Here is a 21,373-nt window from a genome sequence, read left to right as displayed (position 1 = left end):
CTCCAGTGGCTCCCTATCACTTCCAGGATCAAATATAAAATCCTTTGTTTTGCATTCAAAATTCGTACTAATCTTGCCCTGCCCTACCTTTTGTAGTTTTCTTATACTTTATGCCCCTCGGTATACTTACTCTATGATCTGCTGACATTGGATCACTACTCCTTAAACAAAACACTTCCTCTCCCAGCTCTGAGCACTTTCACTGGCTGTCCCCTGAGCCTAGATGCTCTTCACCTTTGCCTCTTGGCTTTCTGCCTCTTCCTTCCTTCAGCTAAAATCGCACCTTCTGCAAGAAGTCTTTCCCAGACCTTCTGAAATATAGTGCCTTCCCTCTGATCCTACCTCCAATTTATCCTGTATAGAGCATTTGTACATAGTTGTTTGCCTGTTTTCTCCCCCATGAGACTGTGAGCTCCTTTAGAGAAGGGATGATCTGTGTTTTGCTTTTCTATGTATCCCCAGTGCTTAGCACAGTGCCTGGCACTTAATAAATGCTAGTTGGCTGCTCCAATAATTTACTTTTCTATTTTTAACCAATACCAAAAAGTTTTGATAATTATTGAATGTAATAGAATTCCAGATCTGAATGGGATATTTCCCTTTCATATTTATTTTTCTATTTTTTCCCCTTGAGATTTATAGACCTTTTGTTCCTACAAATGAATTTTAAAAATTATTTTTCTCCTTTACCTTCCCTTTGGTAGTTTGATTGGTTTAGCACTAAATCTTTAATAAATGTAAATATTACTATTTTTATCATGGTCCAATCATGAGCAATGAATATTTATCCACTTGTCATTATTTCTTGTTTTTGGTTTTGTTTTTTTTTTTTGCAGGGCAATGGAGGTTAAGTGACTTGCGCAGGGTCACACAGCTAGTACGTGTCAAGTGTCTGAGGCCGGATTTGAACTCAGGTACTCCTGACTCCAGGGCCGGTGCTTTATCCACTGTGCCACCTAGCCGCCCCCACTTGTCATTATTTCTTTAAAGAATGTCTTACAATTTGATTTATATAATCTTTTAAGTCTGTATGGTAGGATTGACTCGGTTTATGAATTTTGTAGTTATTCTTTTTTTTTTTTTTGCGGGGCAATGGGGGTTAAGTGACTTGCCCAGGGTCACATAGCTAGTAAGTGTCAAGTGTCTGAGGCTGGATTTGAACTCAGGTACTCCTGAATCCAAGGCCTGTGCATTATCCACTGCACCACCTAGCTACCCCATGAAGTTATTCTAAATGAGATTTCCCTCTTTATTTCCTCCTAGATTTTGCAATTGCTATAATAGAAATGCTACTCTCTATTCCTCACTTAAGACACTCTTATCTCCAGTCTCCAAGCCTTTGCACTGGCTACCCCCATGCTTGGAATGTCTTCCTTCTTTGCCTCTGCCTCAAACACTCCTCTTCCTTTGAGATGCAGATCAGGTACTATCTGCTAAATGATACCTTTACTGATCCTTCCGACTGCTAATGTCCTCCCTCCCAAAGTACCTTGAATTTAACTATTTTGTGTATGTGTGCAGCTATAGAAGTATATATATATATACACACACACAAATATGCATTTATTAAATTTGTTTATGTTGTATATATTTTTGTATTTACTTCTTTCCATTATGTAAGAATGAAAAGTTCCCTCAGTAGTTTCGGTAGTTGGGCAATATTTGTTTCACAAAAGGAGTTTGATAGTAGTGTGAGTTGAATATGAAGGGATATCTTAAAAAAAATAAAATTAAGGGGTGAGAAAGAGACCATAAAAAAGGGGAAAGACCCACATGTACAAAAATATTTATAGCAGCTCTCTTTGTGGTGGCAAAGAATTGGAAATCAAAGGAATGTTCATCAATTGGGGAATGGTTAAACAAGTTGTGGTATATGAAGGTAATGGAATACTATTGTGCTGTAAGAAACAATGAGCAAGAGGAGTTCAGAGAAACCTGGAAGGACTTACATGAACTGATGCTGACTGAGAAGAGCAGAACCAGGAAAACATTTTACACAGTAACTGCAACGTTGTGTGATGAACAATGGGTATTCTCAGCAGTGCAACAATCCAAAACAGTTTCAAAGAACTCATGATAGAAAACGTTCTCAACATCCAGAAAAAAAGAACTGTGAATTATGAATGCAGATTGAACCATACTGTTTCTACTTTTGGACTGTTTTTTCCTTCTTTTTTGAGGTTTTCCCCTTGTGCTCTGATTCTTCTTTCACAAAATGACTAATGTAGAAATATATTTAATATGATTGTACATATACAACCATATATCAGACTGCTTTCAGTTTTGGGGAGGAGGGAGGGAAGGGAGGGTGGGAGAAAAAAAATTTGGAACTAAAAATCCTGTGAAAACAAATGTTGAAAACTATCCTTATATGTAACTGGAAAATAATAAAATACTTTAAAAAAATTAATGGGTGAGAGAGGAATGCACTGGGAGAAAGGGAAAAGGAGAGGTGGAATGGGGTAAAGTATCTCACATAAAAGAATCAAGAAAAAGCTTATATAGTAGAGGGGAAGATGGGGGAGGTGCTGGGGAGTGAGTGAACCTTATTCTCATCAGAATTGGCTCAAAGAGGGAATAACATACACACTCAATTGGGTATAGTAATCTCTCTTACCCTGCAGGAAAGTTAGGAGGGGAAGGGGATAAGATGGGGGGGGGGGTGATAGAAGGCAGGGAAGATTGGGGGAGAGGGCAGTCAAAAGCAAAACACTTTTGAGAAAGGAAAGGGTGAAAGGAGATAGAGAATAGAGTAAATAACATGGAGAGGGAGTAGGATGGAGGGAAATTCAGTTAACAATAGTAACTGTGAAATGATGTGCAGAAAAACCTGGAAGGACTTGCATGAGCTGATGCAAAGTGAGATGTACTGTATACAAAAGTAGCAGCGGTGTTGTGGGTTGATCGGCTGTGGGTGACTTGGCTATTCTTGGAGGCGTAGTGATCCAGGACAACTCTGAAGGACTTATGAAGGAAATTGGTTCAGGGAACTAATGGTGTCTGAATACGGATTGAAGCATTTTTTTTTAAAGTTTATTTTTCTTAAGTTTTTTGTCTGTTTTCTTTTACAATCTGACTAATGTGGAAATGTTTTGCATGACTACACATGTATAACTCATACTGAATTGCCTGTGTTCTTGAGGGGGGTGGGGAGGGAGGAAGAGAATTGGGAACACAAAGTTTTAAAAATAGATGTTAAAATTGTTTTTACATGTAATTGGGGGGAAATAAAATTCTAAATTAAAACATCAACAACAACAAAACAACAACAATCATCATTGTAACACTGTAGTAGGCAAGAAGATAAGACCTCCTATGATAACAACATCTTCAAACCTACCATTGGTTTATAGTGATAAGATCACTACTCTAGAGCCTGAAGTACTCTCAAAAGCCTCTGATTTTACAAGTGAGCAAATATGCTTGGGAAGTTATGTGACTTATCTGGGGTTACACAGGTATTAAGTGTCAAGAATAGTATTTGAACTCAGATTCTCTGACCGAAAGCCTTGTCTTCTTTCTACTTTATCAGCTGCCAATAGAAAAATTCCAGAGTTATAGATTATGGAGGTGAAACATTTGTGGATGAAGAACTTCCTTAATTGATTCACTATTCCACCCCCTACAACAACTCTTCCAAACCTTTTCATCCCTTCTCAAACTTCGCATAACTCTTCCTCCCCTCATTTTTTTTAAAAGATTTTATTTTTTTGGTTTTTTTGGCCAATGAGGATTAAGTGACTTGCCCAGGGTCACACAGCTAGTAAGTGTCAAGTGTCTGAGGCCGGATTTGAACTCAGGTCGTCCTGAATCCAGGGCCGGTGCTTTATCCACTGCACCATCTAGCTGCCCCCTCCTGTCATTCTTTCTACTGGGAACCATGCCTCATATTTCACTGAAAAAAATGAGTCCATTTGACAAGACCTCCCTCTCCTCTTCATTTCATATCACTCAGATGTCTTCTACCACTATCTCCTCCCTTACTAATCTCACTTGAAGAGGTAACCCTTCTCGCCAAGGTAAACCCCTTTACATGTACAAGTAAGTAATCCTATTCCATTCTATCTTCTTCAGCAGATTGTTCCCTCTATCATCTTACTCTCATTAATCTTCAACCTCTGTCTATTGGATAATTCCCTACTGCCTCCAAATACATCCATGTCTCCCCATCCTCAAAACCCTTACTTGTTCTCTCCAACCCTGCTATCATCCTATATCTTTCCTCTCTTCCTTTCCTCTCTCTTCTTAACTCTCTGCAGTCTGGCTTCTGACCTCACCATTCAACTGAAAACACTCTTTTCAAAGTAGCCAATGATCTCTTAATTGCAAAATCAAATGGCCCCTTCTCAACTCTTACCTTTCTTGACCTTTCCACACAGCCTTTGACATAGTGAATCATACTCTTGACACTCTCCCTTTTCTGCTTTCAAGACATTGCTCTCTCCTGGTTCTCCTCCTACCTCTCCTCAGTCTCCTCTGATGGAGGTAATAAACTAATGTCCTAGGCCCTCTTCTCTTTCCTTCCATACTAATTTGCTTGGTGACTGCATTTGATTCTGTGTTACCATCTCCATATATATGTGCACGATTCTCATATATACTTCTCCAGCCCTAAACTCTATCTTGACTCATACGCCTCCATCTCCAACTGCCTATTTGACATCTTGATCAGGATTCTCTAAAGGTACCTTAACCTCAACATTTCTAAATCTGAATTCATTATCTTTCACCTCAAGTTTTCCCCCTTTACAACTTTCTTTTTTTTTTCTTTTTGCAGGGCAATGAGGGTTAAGTGACTTGCCCAGGGTCATACAGCTAGTATCAAGTGTCTGAGGCTGGATTTGAACTCAGTTCCTTTTGAATCCAGGGCCAGTGCTTTATCCACTGCACCACCTAGCTGCCCCTGCAACTTTCATATTATTGTCAAGGACATCACCATCTTCCCAATAACTAAGGCTCACAACCTACGTGTCATGTTCAGTTCCTCACTTTCTCTAGCTGTTGTTAAGTCCTGTAGATTCTTTCCTTTTCATTTTATATATACTCCTTTCTCTCCTGTGACAACTGCTACTGCCCTGTTGCAAGACCTCATCACCTCATACTTAGGCTATTGCAATAGACTCCTGAACTCTCTGACCATGATAAAGTGAGTAAAAGTCAAAGGAGAGGGTACGAAGTGATAGAAGTAGAGAAAGGGCATGAAAATCACAGCAAGGAGGGGCAGCTTGGTGGCACAGTGGATAAAGCACTGGCCCTGGATTCAGGAGTACCTGAGTTCAAATCCGGCCTCAGACACTTGACACTCACTAGCTGTGTGACCCTGGGCAAGTCACTTAACCCCTATTGTCCTGCAAAAAAAAAAAAAAAAAATCACAGCGAGGGCAGCTAGGTGGCGCAGTGGATAAAGCATGGGCCCTGGATTCAGGAGGACCTGAGTTCAAATCTGACCTCAGACACTTGATATTTACTAGCTGTGTGACCTTGGGCAAGTCACTTAACCCTCAATGCCCTGCCAAAAGAAAAGAAAAGAAAATCACAGAAAGTAGCAAGAGTGCTTACTCTTCCTCCTAGCTCAATGTATCAGGGGAGCATGAGTGAAGATACATCTTGTATTGAAGAAAGTGGCAACGTATCTTTTGTGGAGTGTGTTTTCCATAACTGCAAGAAGATATAAGGAGCATGAGAGAAAGAGGTATATTATGAAGGATAATCAAGGGAATCCCAGGTCAAATCATGTTTCTTGAACTTGATAACAAAATAAACCATTGATAACTCATGTTCAAATTGAAGAAGTTCCTCAACCAATGTGATTATAGGCTTCAGTCATTAGATGAAAGTACAAATTTGATACATATAACTCCTAGTGATTTGCTGACCTAGGATCAGCTATGACCCCTGTGGTCTATAAGAGCAAGCTAGCTCTATTCTACAGGTCTCAATCCTTGAGGACTCCCTCTTCACCTTTTCCCATGTACCTCTTCCAGAATGCAGCAAGGAGAAAGGACTTTTCATCCTCCTCCCCCCTTGCCCCACCGCAGTCACTGACTGGCAACATTTCATGGTCATAGGAGAAATGTGCATATACATATACTGTATAAAAGAGGAATTCGAGAATACTCATTCCTGAATAGAGGAGAGTCTGAATTCCCTAAAAATCATGATACTGGAATCTAGCCTTTAATCAAAGAAATAAAATTTCTGGCATAGCATCAGTTTTGATAGTTGTTTTGTGGGTACTCCAAGTTCAAGAGTTCTTAAATAAGAGTTTCAGGAACACAATTTTGTAGAAAGAGATGTCCTGATGTGTACAGCTTCTTGAAGGAAGAAAATTGTGCACGTGGTTCTTACGAAATGACCTATTTGAAAGGCAAAGCCAGATATGGGGTCTGCTTTTATTAAAAGAGCTGATGTCAAATAGGCATTTGGAGATGGAGATGTATGAGTCAAGATAGAGTTTAGGGCTGGAGAAGTATATATGAGAATCGTGAACATATAAATGGAGATGGTAACACAGAATCAATTATTCAGCAGAGCCAGAAGCTGGAGGTGGCAGAGATAACTGCCAAGCAGTGTTTGGAAGCATATGGTGGAGTGACCTTACCAAGGTCATTGAGAACAGTGTGAACACATTAGCAGCCCAATAGTACTGGAAGAACGAGTTACTCCTCATTACACATCATACCTTCCTCACATGTGCCCTTTCGCCACATACCCGGTCACATGTGCCCTATGGTTGTGCCTCCCTACTTGTGGCCTCTACGTATGTCCACTTTCTCTACTGGTGTTGAGTGATTGTACCTCAGGTTTACAGGGGAGATATTTTGTTGATACTGCGCCATTTTAGTAATTGTCTGCTTTAAGTTGTGTTATCTGGCTGCCTACTGAAAGGTAAATATGTCAGCAGGAGCTGATGAACTATAGTCTTAGAGATGTCAACCAAGAATACCTTGATCCTAGGGCAGCCATCCTTCAGGGAACCTGCCTTGCAAATCAGAATGTGACTCTATGCCCTAAAAATGGAATAAAGAGTTCCACAGTATAGAAACTAAAGGGAAAGGGGAGTCCAGTTGGGAATACAAGAGGGATAGGGATGGCTTAGCTGGATATAAGGTAATGAAGAGAGCTGGGAGGGGAAAGCAACTCTCCCAGGGCAGATTCTTAATTTGCATCCCCGGGATTTTAAGTGGAACAACAGAAGAGTAGATTGTCACGCTCTTTTCTGCAGTGATACTTTTGATTTGCTTATGAAAAAAAGAGGACAATTCACATTACATAATGTTAGAATAGAAGCTCCTTGCAAATAGATTGTTTCATTTATTGTTTGTATCCTCAGTGCCAAGGCATATAGTAGGCACTCCATACTTGTTGATAAATTATCATTCCCTGCACAAAAGTTGGAATGTGAGGAAGAGTATGCCAGGCATGACAGAGTATATGATAAATCTAATTGTAGTAGTAAGTGGGTCAGCAGCAGGGGTTTAGTCTATGATTCTCTAATCATCAGGATGATCTTTGCCACAGGGCCAACCTACTTAGCTCTGGCCTCAGCTCAGAAGAACTCTGATAGGAATAAACAGTAGGCATCCTTGAGCCAGTCTCCAGAATCTTTGATTCATCATCTACAGGAAGATATATATTCAGTTCAACATTGGAGCTGGTCCTGGTGAGTCGCTGGCCATATAGTTCTGACATTTCTACAGCAACATGTTCATCTCCATCCTTGCTGTGGTCTGACCCATTTAAAAGAGAGAAAGAGAACAGAGTACATTATGGTAGGAACTTTCCTGACACATTCTGGGCTTGCAAAATGGTGCAGTGTGTGGGTAGCTCTGTATATTAGATTGAGAACCTGAGCCTGGCAGCAACTCTGGGTAATGCTAGAGATAACCAAGAAACATATAAGAAACAAGCTAGAGAAGAAATAGTATATAACAATATGTTGAGCCGGAAACTGATAGGGTTCACAGTAGGGGTTCCTGAAATGAAATGACTTTTGACTTTGGAAACTCTACTTCTATTGGTGTGACTTCCAGAGTGAAGCCAAGATGGCCGAAGAAAGGCAGTGAGCTCTCAAACTCATGGCAAGATTGCTCCAAAAAACATCCAAATAATGCCATGGGACAGTGCCTGGAGCAGCAAAACCCACAGAAAAATGTGCTGAAATCATCTTCTAACCAAGAATGGCTTGGAAGGTCAGAAGGAGGGAGCTGCTGTGCTGAGAAAGGAATGGAGCCCAACCCCACAGTCACCCTGACACAGATCCAGTCCCAGGAAGACCTCACCAAAGAAGGAGACCCCCAGCGCTTCTGAATCAGCTGAAGCGCCAGTGTCGCCTGGAACTAAGCTCACAGTCTGGTGAGAAGGCTAAGCCCTAGGTAGGGGGGAGACTACAGAGATCTATGCTGGTGCTAAGGCAGAACTTGGGTTTTTCACCCCTGCTGGGAACCAGGAGGTAGGCTTGAGTAGCAGTGGCTCAGGTGGGGGAGGGGCATAGGCTCATTGGAGCTGACGACCACAGTACACAAAGCTGGTTGATTAGCAAGTTGCTCTGGGGTCATCTATGGACCAGGGAACAGGCCAGGCTAGTGAAGAACTTGATCCTCCTTAAATCATACCACCTGAGACTTCTGAAGCTTGGGATACTGCAGCCTGGAAACAGTGCCCCACTTTAAGGAGCTAAAAGTCAAGTAAAAGAAAGGCAATATGAGCAGACAGAGAAAGGTGAGGACCATAGAAAGTTTCTTCAGTAACAAGGAAGACCGAGGGGCACCCTCAGAGGAAGATGTCAACATCAGGGCCCCTATATCTAAAGCTTCCAAGAAAAATATGAATTGGTCTCAGGCCATAGAGGTGCTCAAAAAGGACTTTGAAGATAAAGTTAGAGAGGTAGAGGAAAAAATGGAAAGAGAAATGAGGGTGATACAGAAAAGACATGAGAAAAAAGTCAACAGCTTGAAAAGTCAAATTGGCCAAATGGAAAAGAAGGTACAAAAGCTCTCTGATGAAAATGATTGCCTAAGAATTAGGATTGAACAAATGGAAGCTAGTGACTTTATGAGAAACCAAGACACAAGAAAGCAAATCCAAATGAATGGAAGCTCTACTTCTATTGCATTGAAGATCTAGGACAAGAGTTTTGCCAAGCTGGTTAGCCAAGACTGTATGGCAGGGAAATGAATCTTGTTTTTCCCGGGAGGCCTTGAAAGTAGGGTGTGGAAGTATTTCCTTAGAAAAAGCATTTGGGTGAGTCTGATAAAAGATTGGAGGGAGTGAAATGGAGATTTTGCACCATAGTAGGCTGAGCTAATATGTTCATTTGGCTTGGGGTTTTAAAGCTATCTTTAAAAAATTAATCAGGGGGCAGCTAGGTGGCACAGTGGATAGAGCATTGGCCCTGGATTCAGAAGGACCTGAGTTCAAATCTGGCCTCAGACACTTGATAGTTACTAGCTGTGTGACCCTGGGCAAGTCACTTAACCCCCATTGCCTTGCCCACCCCCTAAAAAATTATTCAGTAAATGTACCCTAATCTATAATATGGAAAGTAATCCTTTTAGGGAAATGATCTATTCATGGAAAGTAGGGAAGGAAATAATTTCTTTTGAAGGCAAAATGAGTCATTTTGATAAATTATGTCATTTGGGGCAATTTCCATAATTCTTATCCTAGTCTAGGTGAGATGGTGCTAAAAGGTTGGGAACTACAGCATGGGAAGTCAAGTCCCATTTGGGCACGTAGGTGCTCTAGTGAGTGAACGGGGGCTGCTCAAGCCTCAGCTGCCACCTGGCAGCTTACCCACCTTTGGCACCTCAGCCTTGCCTTCCAGTAACAATAAAAGACACTGGTCTTGTGTTAAAGTGAAATACAGTGTATCATGAGTTTCACATGTAATGTATACCTTGTTTGTAACTACCTATGAGGTTGCCATATTATACACTTTTGCTGTATGAACTTTGCTTATACATGCTTGTATTATGTTTTAGTATAGCTTTCATTAATTTAGCCCTGTCACGTAATGCCATATTTCAGGACTGCATGTATATTCTTGGTGTGTGGTATACAACGTAGTCATGTGTGCTTTGGGTTTATATATTTTGTTTCCATGTGTACTCATGCTTGTGCAAGGTAATTCCAGTGTAAATGATACACACTAGATATATACCTATATGGGTACTGGTATTTGGGATAACTACCTGTGATTGTTATATACTCATTTATGTATGTCATTATTATTCTGTCATGTCCAACTCTTCATGACCCTGTGGACCATAGCATGCCAATCCTGTCCATGGGGTTTTCCTGGCAAAGATATTGGAGTGGTTTGCCATTTCCTTCTCCAGTGGATTAAGGCAAACAGAGGTTAAGTGACCTGTCCAGAGTCTTCCTGACTTCAGGCCCAGTGTTCCATCCACTGACCCATCTAGCTTCCTCCTTCAGTTATGTATAGATACACTTAGAATGCATGTTTACAGATGTCCTGCTATATAACATATTAATCTGTAGCAAACGCATATTTTTACTGGTGAAAGATAAGGGGTATGTTCAGAACAGCTATGACCCCAGGTTTCTCTGAATGGTGTTCCCCAGTGACTTATAGGAGTAGAATACTTCATTTATCACCTCTAACCAAAAGGCTTAGTGGCCAGAAGGAGAGAAACTAGGGCTGGATCAGTCAGCTAATTAGAAGACTAATGAGGGAAAGAGAAAAAGGGAGAGAAGATGGAGGACTGGGGAACTAACATGACTGGTCATGTGCATGCAAACTCAAATCCCACCCCTGGGGCTGGGGTGGGGTATGAAATAATCACTCTCCTGTACAGTAAGGTGCTGGAGCAGGTGGGGAATGCTTTGTTCTTATTCCGCTGAGTCAGAGCAATCAACATGATGTGATGAGGTAGCAAATGGAGCTGGCCAAAGCAGCAGTCAGGTCCCCAAACCATTTCCATTAAACTACTCCCTTCTTACACACACACACACACACACACACACACACACACACACACACACACACACACACACACAGATTGAGATTATGAGAAACAACAGAATTGCTGGCCTTCCGCTCCCGTGGGCATGGAAGTGGGACGGGAGTAGGAAGATATGAGAAATTGGGTGGGGGTGGAGAATCTTGACCTTGGGAAATAACTGCTGCATTTTTCATATTATTTGTTTTGCTTTGTAATCTAATTAAAAGTGATTTCATTAGCTTAAAGAGATGAGGTTTGAGCCAAGAGAAATAGAACCCACTAAGAAGACTTAAGGAGTAAGTAGAAAGTAATGCTGGGGAGACTAGAAAGTGCACAACTGCAATCACCAATGCCAGTTAAAATAAACAGCTGGTTAATTTTGCATAGAGAATCTTGAAAGGAGATTGTTTCAAAATTTTTTAATCATAAGTTTAAAAATGCAGAACTTGGGGCAGCTAGGTGGCACAGTGGATAAAAGCACCGGCTCTGGATTCAGGAGTACCTGAGTTCAAATCCGGCCTCAGACACTTAACACTTACTAGCTGTGTGACCCTGGGCAGGTCACTTAACCCCAATTGCCTCACCAAAAAAAAAAAAAAAAGCAGAACTTCAGGCTTGCTAAAACTGAAAAATCAGCAGATCTGAACCTAAGTAGTGAGGTTGAATGAATAAATCCTACTCAGAGCAAGGATAATAACAGCACCTGCCTCCCAGGGTTGTGAGGATCAAATGAGATAATATTTGTAAAGCACTTAGCATAGTACCTGGCACATAACTTGTCCTTAATACATGCTTATTTCCTTCCCTTGCATCTTGATTTGAAATTACATTAAGAATTATGCTGATCAATCCTGGACAAGACCATATGAAGGTTTCTGACTTGATGAATTCCACAAGATGCAACCCAAAGTGATGTAGGAGGCAAAAAAGGGGTTAACAGAAAAACCTAAGACCCAAGCTCTAATTTAGACCTGAGCTCTAAGAAGGATTCAGAACCCAGTTAATGGATAACTTAAGACTTCATTAATACAAATTAGAGCCTAGGTTCCAGTTACCCACATTAATCAGCACTCATAACAAGAACATAAAGAGGCAGGTCATAGAGACCTTAACTCTAACAATGATACACAGATAGGGTATAGAAATTCTAGGAGGCAGCTAGGTGGCACAGTGGTTAAAGCACCAGCCCTGGATTCAGGAGGACCTGAGTTCAAATCCGACCTTGGACACTTGACACTTACTAGCTGTGTGACCCTGGGCAAGTCACTTAACCCCCCATTGCCTTGCCAAAAATTTTTTTTTAAAAAACCACACACACACAAAAAGAAATTCTAACTGATAAATGAAAATATTTTGAAACTAGGCATGGGAATGAAAAGGTGACATGCACAGAAAAGGCCAAATTTGTCCCCAGATTCACCTTATGATGCTAAACCCCCCAAACACACCTCCACATAAAAAGGTACCCGCCTCGGAGGTTGGCTCAAGCTCCCAGGAACTCCAAATTAGGATAAGCCCTCCCCTGTACCTCCCTGAGGAGATTATTATAATGAGACTGATAATCAATTTATCCATCCTATAAATACAACCGTTTTTCCTTTCCCTATTTGAGAGACACCTCTATGGTGCCCTCCCTGTGATCACTCACAGTATTGCAATAAACCTTGGGAAACTGAGTCACTGAGTCTTGTAATTCTTTTGGGATGATTCATGATCAATTTGACTCTAAATTCTATCCCACATCAACACCAACCAGCATTTATTAAAACTACTGTGTTAGGGGCAGCTAGGTGGTGTAGTGGATAAAGCACCAGCCCTGGATTCAGGAGTACCTGAGTTCAAATCCTGCCTCAGACACTTGACACTAGCTGTGTGACCCTGGGCAAGTCACTTAACCCCCACTGCCCCTCAAAAAACCAACAATAAACTACTATGTTAGACAATGAAAAAAAGTCCTCCCCTTCAAAGAGATTACATTCTGTGGGGAAGATACATTCACAGTTGTAACGACTGGAATGACGCCACCTGCTGGAGACTTACTGTAGAAGAGTTCTGCCCATGAAGTGAAGGTCTTTGAGGGCAAAACCAGGAGTCTTTTCTTTGGCATCAGGAAGTGACGCCAGCTAGTGGGAGGAGGAAGGAAGAGACTGGCGCTCAGTCTCGGGCTCTTGCCTCTGGACTCTGGTGGAGAGCGGAGCTAGAAATGTGCTCTCCCTTTAATAGATAGGAATCTAGGCCTTTCTCTCTCTCTCTTTACCAAATTCTTATTCTCCTTAATAAATGCTTAAAAGTCTAACTCTTGCTAAAGCTTATAATTTATTGGCGACCACTCATTAGATATTTTAGACAGACTAGCTAGAATTTTAACCCTTAACAGATGGCTGACCACGAAGAGGAAAGCTAAACCTCAGTCTTCTTCTGATCTTCTGGTTGGGTAAGAAATTTCCCCTCCCTCTCCCTTTAACTGCTAAGTACTGGTGCACTGGCTGTGTTTTCCTTTAAATTTTTTCGAATGGACCTTTTAAACTCCCTAATTATCCTATTTTTGATTTTAGTCTGTTTAACCAGACAAATGGGAGATAAGATCATGTTAATGCTTTGTTTTTGTGGATTTTCTATTTTTCTTTTTATTTTTGTTAAAAGAGCCAGCAACTTACTCACACAAGGAAATATCTCCCCCTCTCCCAACCATGCTTTTTCAGAGAAACCTGAAGAGATTCCTACAGTTTTTCCCAGTTCTAACACTAATTGTTGCTTTAATTTTGCATGCCTGGAGGCAATGACCCACCCTCTAGAAGCTTTTAATCCCCTAGCACCTGGAGGCAAAGTGGGGGAAGAGGAATCCAGGCCTGAGTTCAAAATCAAGTCTGATTCAAATTGTGCTGGTCCCTCCCCTCCTCTCCAGACCCCACCCTCTACTCCTCCCATGGCCAAGCCCATTGCTTCCCCTGCCTGGGAAGTCCAGAGATCTAATGCTCATGCACAACTTTCTCTAACTACATTTGCAGCTTCAGGCTCAGCCCTTCCCCAGCCTGGCTGTGCTTCTGAGACAACCTTAGAAAGCCCTTTAAGTTCCACATATGCCCGTTTTGTTCGTAATTTTGCTAACCTGCTTTTGTCTTTAATTAGTAATATTATAAAGCATTTGTATGGTGAAAAGACTGACAGACAATATATAGGGGTTAAAGAAGAAAAACTTAAGCTGAATAAGAATGACAACCATCAACATAGTTCAAGACTCCACTTCTTTTGCCATGGAAGGATATATATTTTACAGAAATGTAGAAGTAAGCAGCAAGGTATTGATATGAGTATTGGGGATTTTAGATACCGGAATCAAAAGTGTTCTGAATTCACTCAGAGTAATAGTATCAGTTCAGAGGTTACATAGGATTTCTATGCTATCATATCTACATTTTGAAATTAATGGTATGGGTTTATTTTCATAGAGATGTTCATGCTTTTGAGGTTGTGTTTTATACTTAGTTTTTAAAACAAGGAGAATATTTGTAAAAGTTTTTTATAGTCATGTGATCAAGTTTATATTTTATAATACTCTTATTAATATTAAGTTCATATTCATTTATATTTCCTTAGTTTGAATTTCATTGTCTTTTATTGTTCCATGTGTATTTTCTTCTATTCATTTGTCTATCTAATTTTGAAACATTGCAAGATGGTTTTGTTTTTATTATACAATGTTAATTCTAGGAGTATTGTGCTCCCATAGTCTGAGTTGTTTGTTTTTGTTATTTTTTTTTAACTGATTATTTGATCAAACTCTTTAAAGCATTTCCCTGGCAAATTTGTTGCCATGGCAAGTGTAAATTTATTCTAGAAGTATTATTTTTGATAAGCATATTCAAAAAAAAAGAGGGGAACATTTGTAAAAGTTGTCTTTGAGATTGTGTTGTGCTTTAGCTTGTATTTAATTATGTTCAGATTTTTCAAAAAAGTAATTGTATACTAAGTTAAAAAAAGGGGTATTATTTGAAATTGTTGCATAATTATATATTGTGTTCTGAGTCAAGATGTATTCACATTTTTTGCAATCATTTATTATCCTCAATTTTTAAATCCATATGAGACTTGGATTATGGGAACTTATCATTTAAGACATTAATTGCCTTTATTCTGAGTTATCAGATGCCAGTTGGCCAAGATGCCATCCAATCACAAGAGGAATACATGCAAGAGCAGACACTGAACTGTAACATGAGGGGAGACATGCATGAAGTCAAGGTATGGCCGAGGGAACGGCTTTTGACTAATGTTGAGGTTGGATTCTCTTGGTTTAATATTTTATTTTTCCCCACAATATTGTACAGATGGCTGGAAGTATTCATCCCACCCATCTCACTTCTACACCTGGCTTCTATGCTCCCTCCTATATGCCCGAGACTGAGCGCCAGTCTCTTCCTTCCTCCTCCCACTAGCTGGCGTCACTTCCTGATGCCAAAGAAAAGACTCCTGGTCTTGCCCTCAAAGACCTTCACTTCATGGGCAGAACTCTTCTACAGTAAGTCTCCAGCAGGTGGCGTCATTCCAATCGTTACACAGTTGTAAGCAAATGCTAATTTGAGGGAAATGAAAATAAGCACAAATAACTAAGGGGATTGGGACTTTCTTGAAGACAGTATATTAGATGAGCTTTGAAGAGAATGAGGGCATTGTACAAGGCAGAGGTAAGGAAGGAATACATTTCAGTATGGGAGACAGTCTACAAGGGCAGGAAGGAGGGAGCAAGAAAGATGATTTAGCTAATCCTGGGAAAATAAGGTTGAAACCCAATCATGAAGGATTTTCATTGCCAAGATGAGGAGTCTGAGTGGTTTTTATTTCTAGGGGACATAGGGAGCCACTTGAGTTTCTTGAGCATGGGAGTAGCATAGTCAGATCCATACTTTGGGAATATTATTGTAGCAGCTGTGCAGAATACTGATTAGAGGAGGGAAAGAAGCCACAAGTCCGAGAAAGAAGCTGCTGAAATCGTCCAGGTGAGAGGTGATGAGGACATGAACTATGGTAGTGGCTGTGTAAGTGAATAAAAGGGAACAGAAACAAGAGATGTCAAGGAGGTAGAAGCACAAGACTTGGAAACAACAGGTATGAAGCAGGGAGTTAAGGGAGAGGGGAGAACTGAGGATACTTGAGGTTGTGAACATCAATGACTGGAAAGATGGTGACACTCTCAACAGAAATAGAGACATCTGAAAGAGTAATAGCTTTGAACAAGGGGAAAATAGTGAATTCCATTTTGGACATGTTGAGCTTAAGATGCTTATAGGACATTTAGGTGGAGATGTCCAACAGGTACTTGGTGAGAGGGTCAGGAAACTGGGCTGGATATATACATCTGGGAGTCACTTGCATGAAGATAATTGAACCCATGGGAGATGATGAGATCACCAAAAGAGAGGGTGCATTGAGAGAAGAGGAGGGACCAGGACAGAGCTACTCCATGTATGGGAGTACAGGGAGTACCCTTGCTTAGGGGTTGGGGCAATGAGGATGATCCAGCCAAGGAAATCCAGTCAAAGGTGCATGTATATTTTCTGATTCTTGGTTTTCTATTCCACTTCTGAACAGTGAAGGTATTTATAACTCATTAGTCTAGTCCCAGAAAGTTAAACGATTTTTTTTTGATTCACCTATATATTGTTTTCAAAAAAATTTTTCTTTTATTATGACCAAAAATATGGAATAGATTAAAAGGGTTCAATGTCTAGAAATATATTTGGGTCAACTACACGAATATAGATCATCAAGATAAATTTCACAGATAGAAAAGTTTAGGAGAGAAAAGAAAAAATGGTAGATTAACTGATGATGCTTTTGAAAAAGCTTCTCTGAGAAACAAAAACGGCAAGTTATTTATAAGTTATTTTAAATGCTATTCTTTTGTACAAAAATAATCTTCCTCTTTAAGGGACTAAAGAAACAATCAGTAGTCCTGAACTGGAAACTCCTAAATTTGCTTGAATTAACAAGCTACTATGATAGTGATATTAAAGAAAAAAAATCACATGCTGGACTATCAAAAAAGAATCATATAAGGCAGCTAGGTGGCGCAGTGGATAGAGCAACGGCCCTGGATTCAAGAAGACCTGAGTTCAAATCCAGCCTCAGACACTTAAGACTGTGTGACCCGGGGCAAGTCACTTAACCCCAACTGCCTCACCCCCCCCAAAAAAAAGAATCATAAAGTTCTTGTCACCCCATACACAAAGTAGATTTCTCCATTTATTGGGGGAAATTATTTGTAGTAAAAAGAAAATCAGTTTTCTCTAACATTCAGCTTAACTGACATTTTATACCACAAACAAATGAGTCATACTATAAAGATATATCCATCTTGATGCTGGACACAGCCTGAGGAAAGTTTTATTGGTTTCATTGAAACTTCGAAACAGATACAAACAAGATACAACAAACAAAATAACAAGTACACTAAATCTCAAAAGTACTCATATAAAAAGAGTCAAAGAAGAGGGCTATGACAATGCAGCAACTATATTTGGCATTTAAAATAGTTTAGTTATTTTAGTTTCATATACATTATTGATTAAGTTTCTGTAAATCCAGTGACGATATCCTATAATAGACTAGATATATACTTTTTTGAATGGCCTATTCAGTAAGCAGACTATGTTGATTTTTGTTTTGAAAATAACCTTGAAAGGGCATAGTGACTGATGCACAATGATTGTTGAGAGCTAATATCTTAAATGCTTTGTAGAGAGAAACTAAAGAAGTCCCTGCAGTCCTGGATTGTGTAATATCAAATTTTCCAATACAGAACCTGGAAATTATTGTTATTATGACATGGTATGCAAATTAAGTATACTTTTTAATATTATTTAGATGGCTGATATTCTTAGCCGTATTAACCAAAGCCTTGAAAAATAAAAATGTATCTGTGTTTCAAGGGAGTAGAATGATGTATGGGTCAAAAAAAAACCCAAGGTAGATGAGAAAATCCATTACATGGCACATCAAAACACTTACATAATGGTTTAAAGTATGGAGATCTGTTCAGAGTTCTATGTTGTAGACAGAAAGTCAAACTAGTACATTTCTATGAGTCAAAGGATAAAGTATACAGTCTTTCAGTCCAATAGTTCTATAAGGCTAAAATGAAAAAGATGCTGGATACAATTGTGTTCCAACTTGACTAAAGGTAAAACAGAAAAAATGAAATTACCACTGATTACAAATTTCTTTCTGATAGCAATTTCTTTCTCAATGAATCCAAAAGATTTATGAACCAAGATAATGCAAATGACAAAAAATTAGCAGTAATTTAAATTCTACACATATTTCATTAGAAATGAAAGATTTAAACATCAGGTACTAATAATCCTCCAATTGTGGAATCAGCAACATTGGACCTACTAAATAACATGGATATGGACTCACTGAATCTTATACAACCCTAGAAACAGCAATGAAGATACTTTTAACCTTACCTGCAGTTGTAGCATCATGTGAGAGATCTTTCAGTAAACTGAAATTAATAAAAACATACTTAAGGTCTTCTCTTGCTCAAGAAAATTAATCTAATATGGCCACACTCAATAAAAAACAAATTACGAATAAAATCAATTTAAACCAAGTAATAATTTTGCTACAAGTAAAGCTTGAAGAGTTAAATTGTAAGAAAAGAATTAGGTTTTTTCTTTCATTATTAGAATTCTGTGCGTTCTTTGTAATGTGACATTTTTTTTAACCCAAGAAATATAAATGATACATGAGCAACGGAGCCATACTGGTTAAATACAATTCAAAGGTACAGAAATAGGGAAGGAAATTACAAAATGTTCTTTTTTGTTACTTTTAGTACTTTCTGTTTAACAGTTCCAAACTGTAATTTGACTTTTACCAGAACTTGTGATTTTTCTGTTCTTGTTCAAGTTGTCTTTTTGTTCATTTTATGCATTCGATTTAATACTATACATATGTAAGCATAAATTAGACGTGCAACTGATAACTATATATTTTGTCTTAGTTGCTTTTAGTATTATTTTTACATTACAAATGACAAAGTTGATCTGAGGATGCTATTTTCTGTGTGCTGCTTACCCTGGACACAAAAATTCTTGCTAAGGTTCTGGCTAAATAAGGAAGGGTCAATCTAATCATTTTACCACCCAAGCATAGAAGGGATTAGAGGATTTAGAAAAAGGGCTACTTTGGCAAAAAGGGTAGTTGGGGTGGAGGCTTTACATACAACAGATTCTACTTGCTGCTATATCACTCTTAAATATATTTTTCTTTGTTACTGTTGCTTCTCTTAAATTCATCTGTTTTATATTTGATTTGGAAGGAAGAGAATTTGAATCCCACCTTTGATATTCATTAGCTGTGTGACAATGGATAATCATTTAACATTTTTAAGCCTCACTTTCCTCATCTGAAAGTGAAAATAATAATACCTGCAAGTATCTAATTCACAAGTTATTGGGAAGAGCTAATTTACATACAGTGCTTTGTTAATGTGAAGTGCTATGTTGTCAGTTATAATTATTAAATTTTTGAGCTAAAAGATCCTTAGCTCTTGAGTAGCTTAAAGGAATAAGCTGTTATTCTGGGAAGAAAGTGGGATCTGGTAGTGAGAACTAGAACAGAATTTGACATGTATTCAAGTTTGAGCTCTAGCAGAAGTGGAACAATTCCTTTTACTAACTTGCCTGAGTTTATTTTTTTCTGTATGGCTGGGTGAATAAAGAGATAAAGGGCAAGGAGATGATGTGTGGAAAATGCTTTGAGCTCCTCTAAATGACAATAGCTAATATTTATAAAGTGCTGAAAGGTTTACAAAGTTCTAAACATAAATTATCACATGCAATCCTCACAACAACCCTGTGAGGTAGGTATTAACCCTACTTTAAAGATGAAGAAAATGAAGCTCAGAGAAGTTAAAGTGACTTGCCCACAATCAGTCAACAAGTATTTATTAAGTACCTACTATGTTCCAGGCAAAATTCTAAGCACTGGCTAGCAAGTACCAGAAGTAGTATCTGAACCCAGGACTTCCTGACTCCAAACCCAGCACTCTTTCAGATTCAATCCTGTAATTACTCTGACTTTCCAGGGAAAGGCAATTTTAAAAGGACAGGTCTCTCTGCCCACCTTACCAGGCCCTGAAGACTGCTGCATCTGTGCTGTCCACCAAGACATAACTGGGTTTCTGTATAAAAACAAGGAAAAAGTACAAAATGACCTTTGAGGTCCCCCTTCTCTACCTTCTGTGGCTTTTCCCTCACTATCCTACCTACTACCTGAAAAACAAGATCAGGAAAATGTTATCATTTCTTTTCATATTTTTAGAAAATGCATAAAATATACCCACTATCCACACTGTTCGATGCCCCAGTAACCTCTTAATTTTTCCTTTCTGCCCCATTCCCTCAATCCAGGGTTGGCCAACCTTCATAAAAAGACTAAATAAATTTCTATGATGTTGAGCCATTGTCAGTTTCTAGGGACAAGAGGCCCTTTTTCTTTGTTATCTGACCTTTTTATTATCCCTCTCTCCAAATTCCACCCTCTGAAAAACTGCAAAATGAAGAATCATCCACAGCTCACTTGATAAATGCCCATTAACGCTCTGATGTAGTCCAACTCTACCTCAGTCCTTCTGTCTTCCCTTTTCTGTTCACAATTCTCATTAACCACTGCTTCCCTTTCCAATCTGGAATCTCTGTAATTTTAAAAATAGAATCTTCCAGCTACAAATATTAAAAAGCCTCAGAGCAATTGTTCTCAGGTCTCATAGGGTCTGGGGAATGAAATCCAGCACCTTCCAACATATGTGATCCCATCCTTGTTCATAGTTCTGTAACAATAAAAATAGCTTATTATATACAATGCTTTAGTTACAAAACATTTTACATTTATCATTTCATTTGATTTGTACAACCACACTGTGAGACAGAAAATACATTATTTCCATTCCACAGAACAGGAAACTGAAACCAGTGGCCACAGAACTAGTCAGTGGCAGAACCAAAAATTGAGCCCAGGCTTACTGACCCCAGATTCAATGCTCTTACCATTTCATCACATTGCTTCCTTTACAAAGACATTAAGTGGTTACTATGCCAATTTCTTTGTGAGAAACTATTGAAATAATCAGATTCTGTGCCTTTTAAAAATTGATCCTACTTAATTGAATTTGTCCTGTAACTAAGTCATGATTCTTTGCCTCTGAACTTGGTTTAGAAATTCAGCTGTTCTGCAATGAATTAAGTTTAGAAATCCAGTTCTCTTGTTAATCACTGTTCTATTCTTATGTCAAGTATATCTGTTACCCTAGAAGAATGCAGGTGGACACCAGGAAGTCTGGTCTAGTATCTTTACATCAGCAAGCTAATCTTCAAGGATGTCTGGTTTGTTATCCAAAG

The 21,373-nt window shown here is 39.2% G+C and overlaps 1 protein-coding gene across 1 annotated transcript in view; it reads right to left on the bottom strand.

Annotated features, from left to right (window-relative positions):
- The window catches only part of PHF7 (PHD finger protein 7), a 44,072-nt gene extending 23,425 nt beyond the window's left edge, over nt 1-20,647 (bottom strand). The window contains exons 1-2 of the mRNA XM_043966406.1: nt 20,598-20,647; nt 20,105-20,157 (exon numbers count right to left, since the gene is read on the bottom strand). Of these exons, the coding sequence (XP_043822341.1) occupies nt 20,105-20,157; nt 20,598-20,638 (94 nt within the window). The 5' untranslated portion in view covers nt 20,639-20,647. The remainder of the gene's footprint in view (nt 1-20,104; nt 20,158-20,597) is intronic.
- Between the last annotated feature and the right edge of the window lie 726 nt (nt 20,648-21,373).

This window comes from Dromiciops gliroides, chromosome 1, assembly GCF_019393635.1.
Source record: "Dromiciops gliroides isolate mDroGli1 chromosome 1, mDroGli1.pri, whole genome shotgun sequence".
Classification (NCBI taxonomy): Eukaryota; Metazoa; Chordata; class Mammalia; order Microbiotheria; family Microbiotheriidae; genus Dromiciops; species Dromiciops gliroides.
This window is presented reverse-complemented; position numbering and strand designations above follow the sequence as displayed.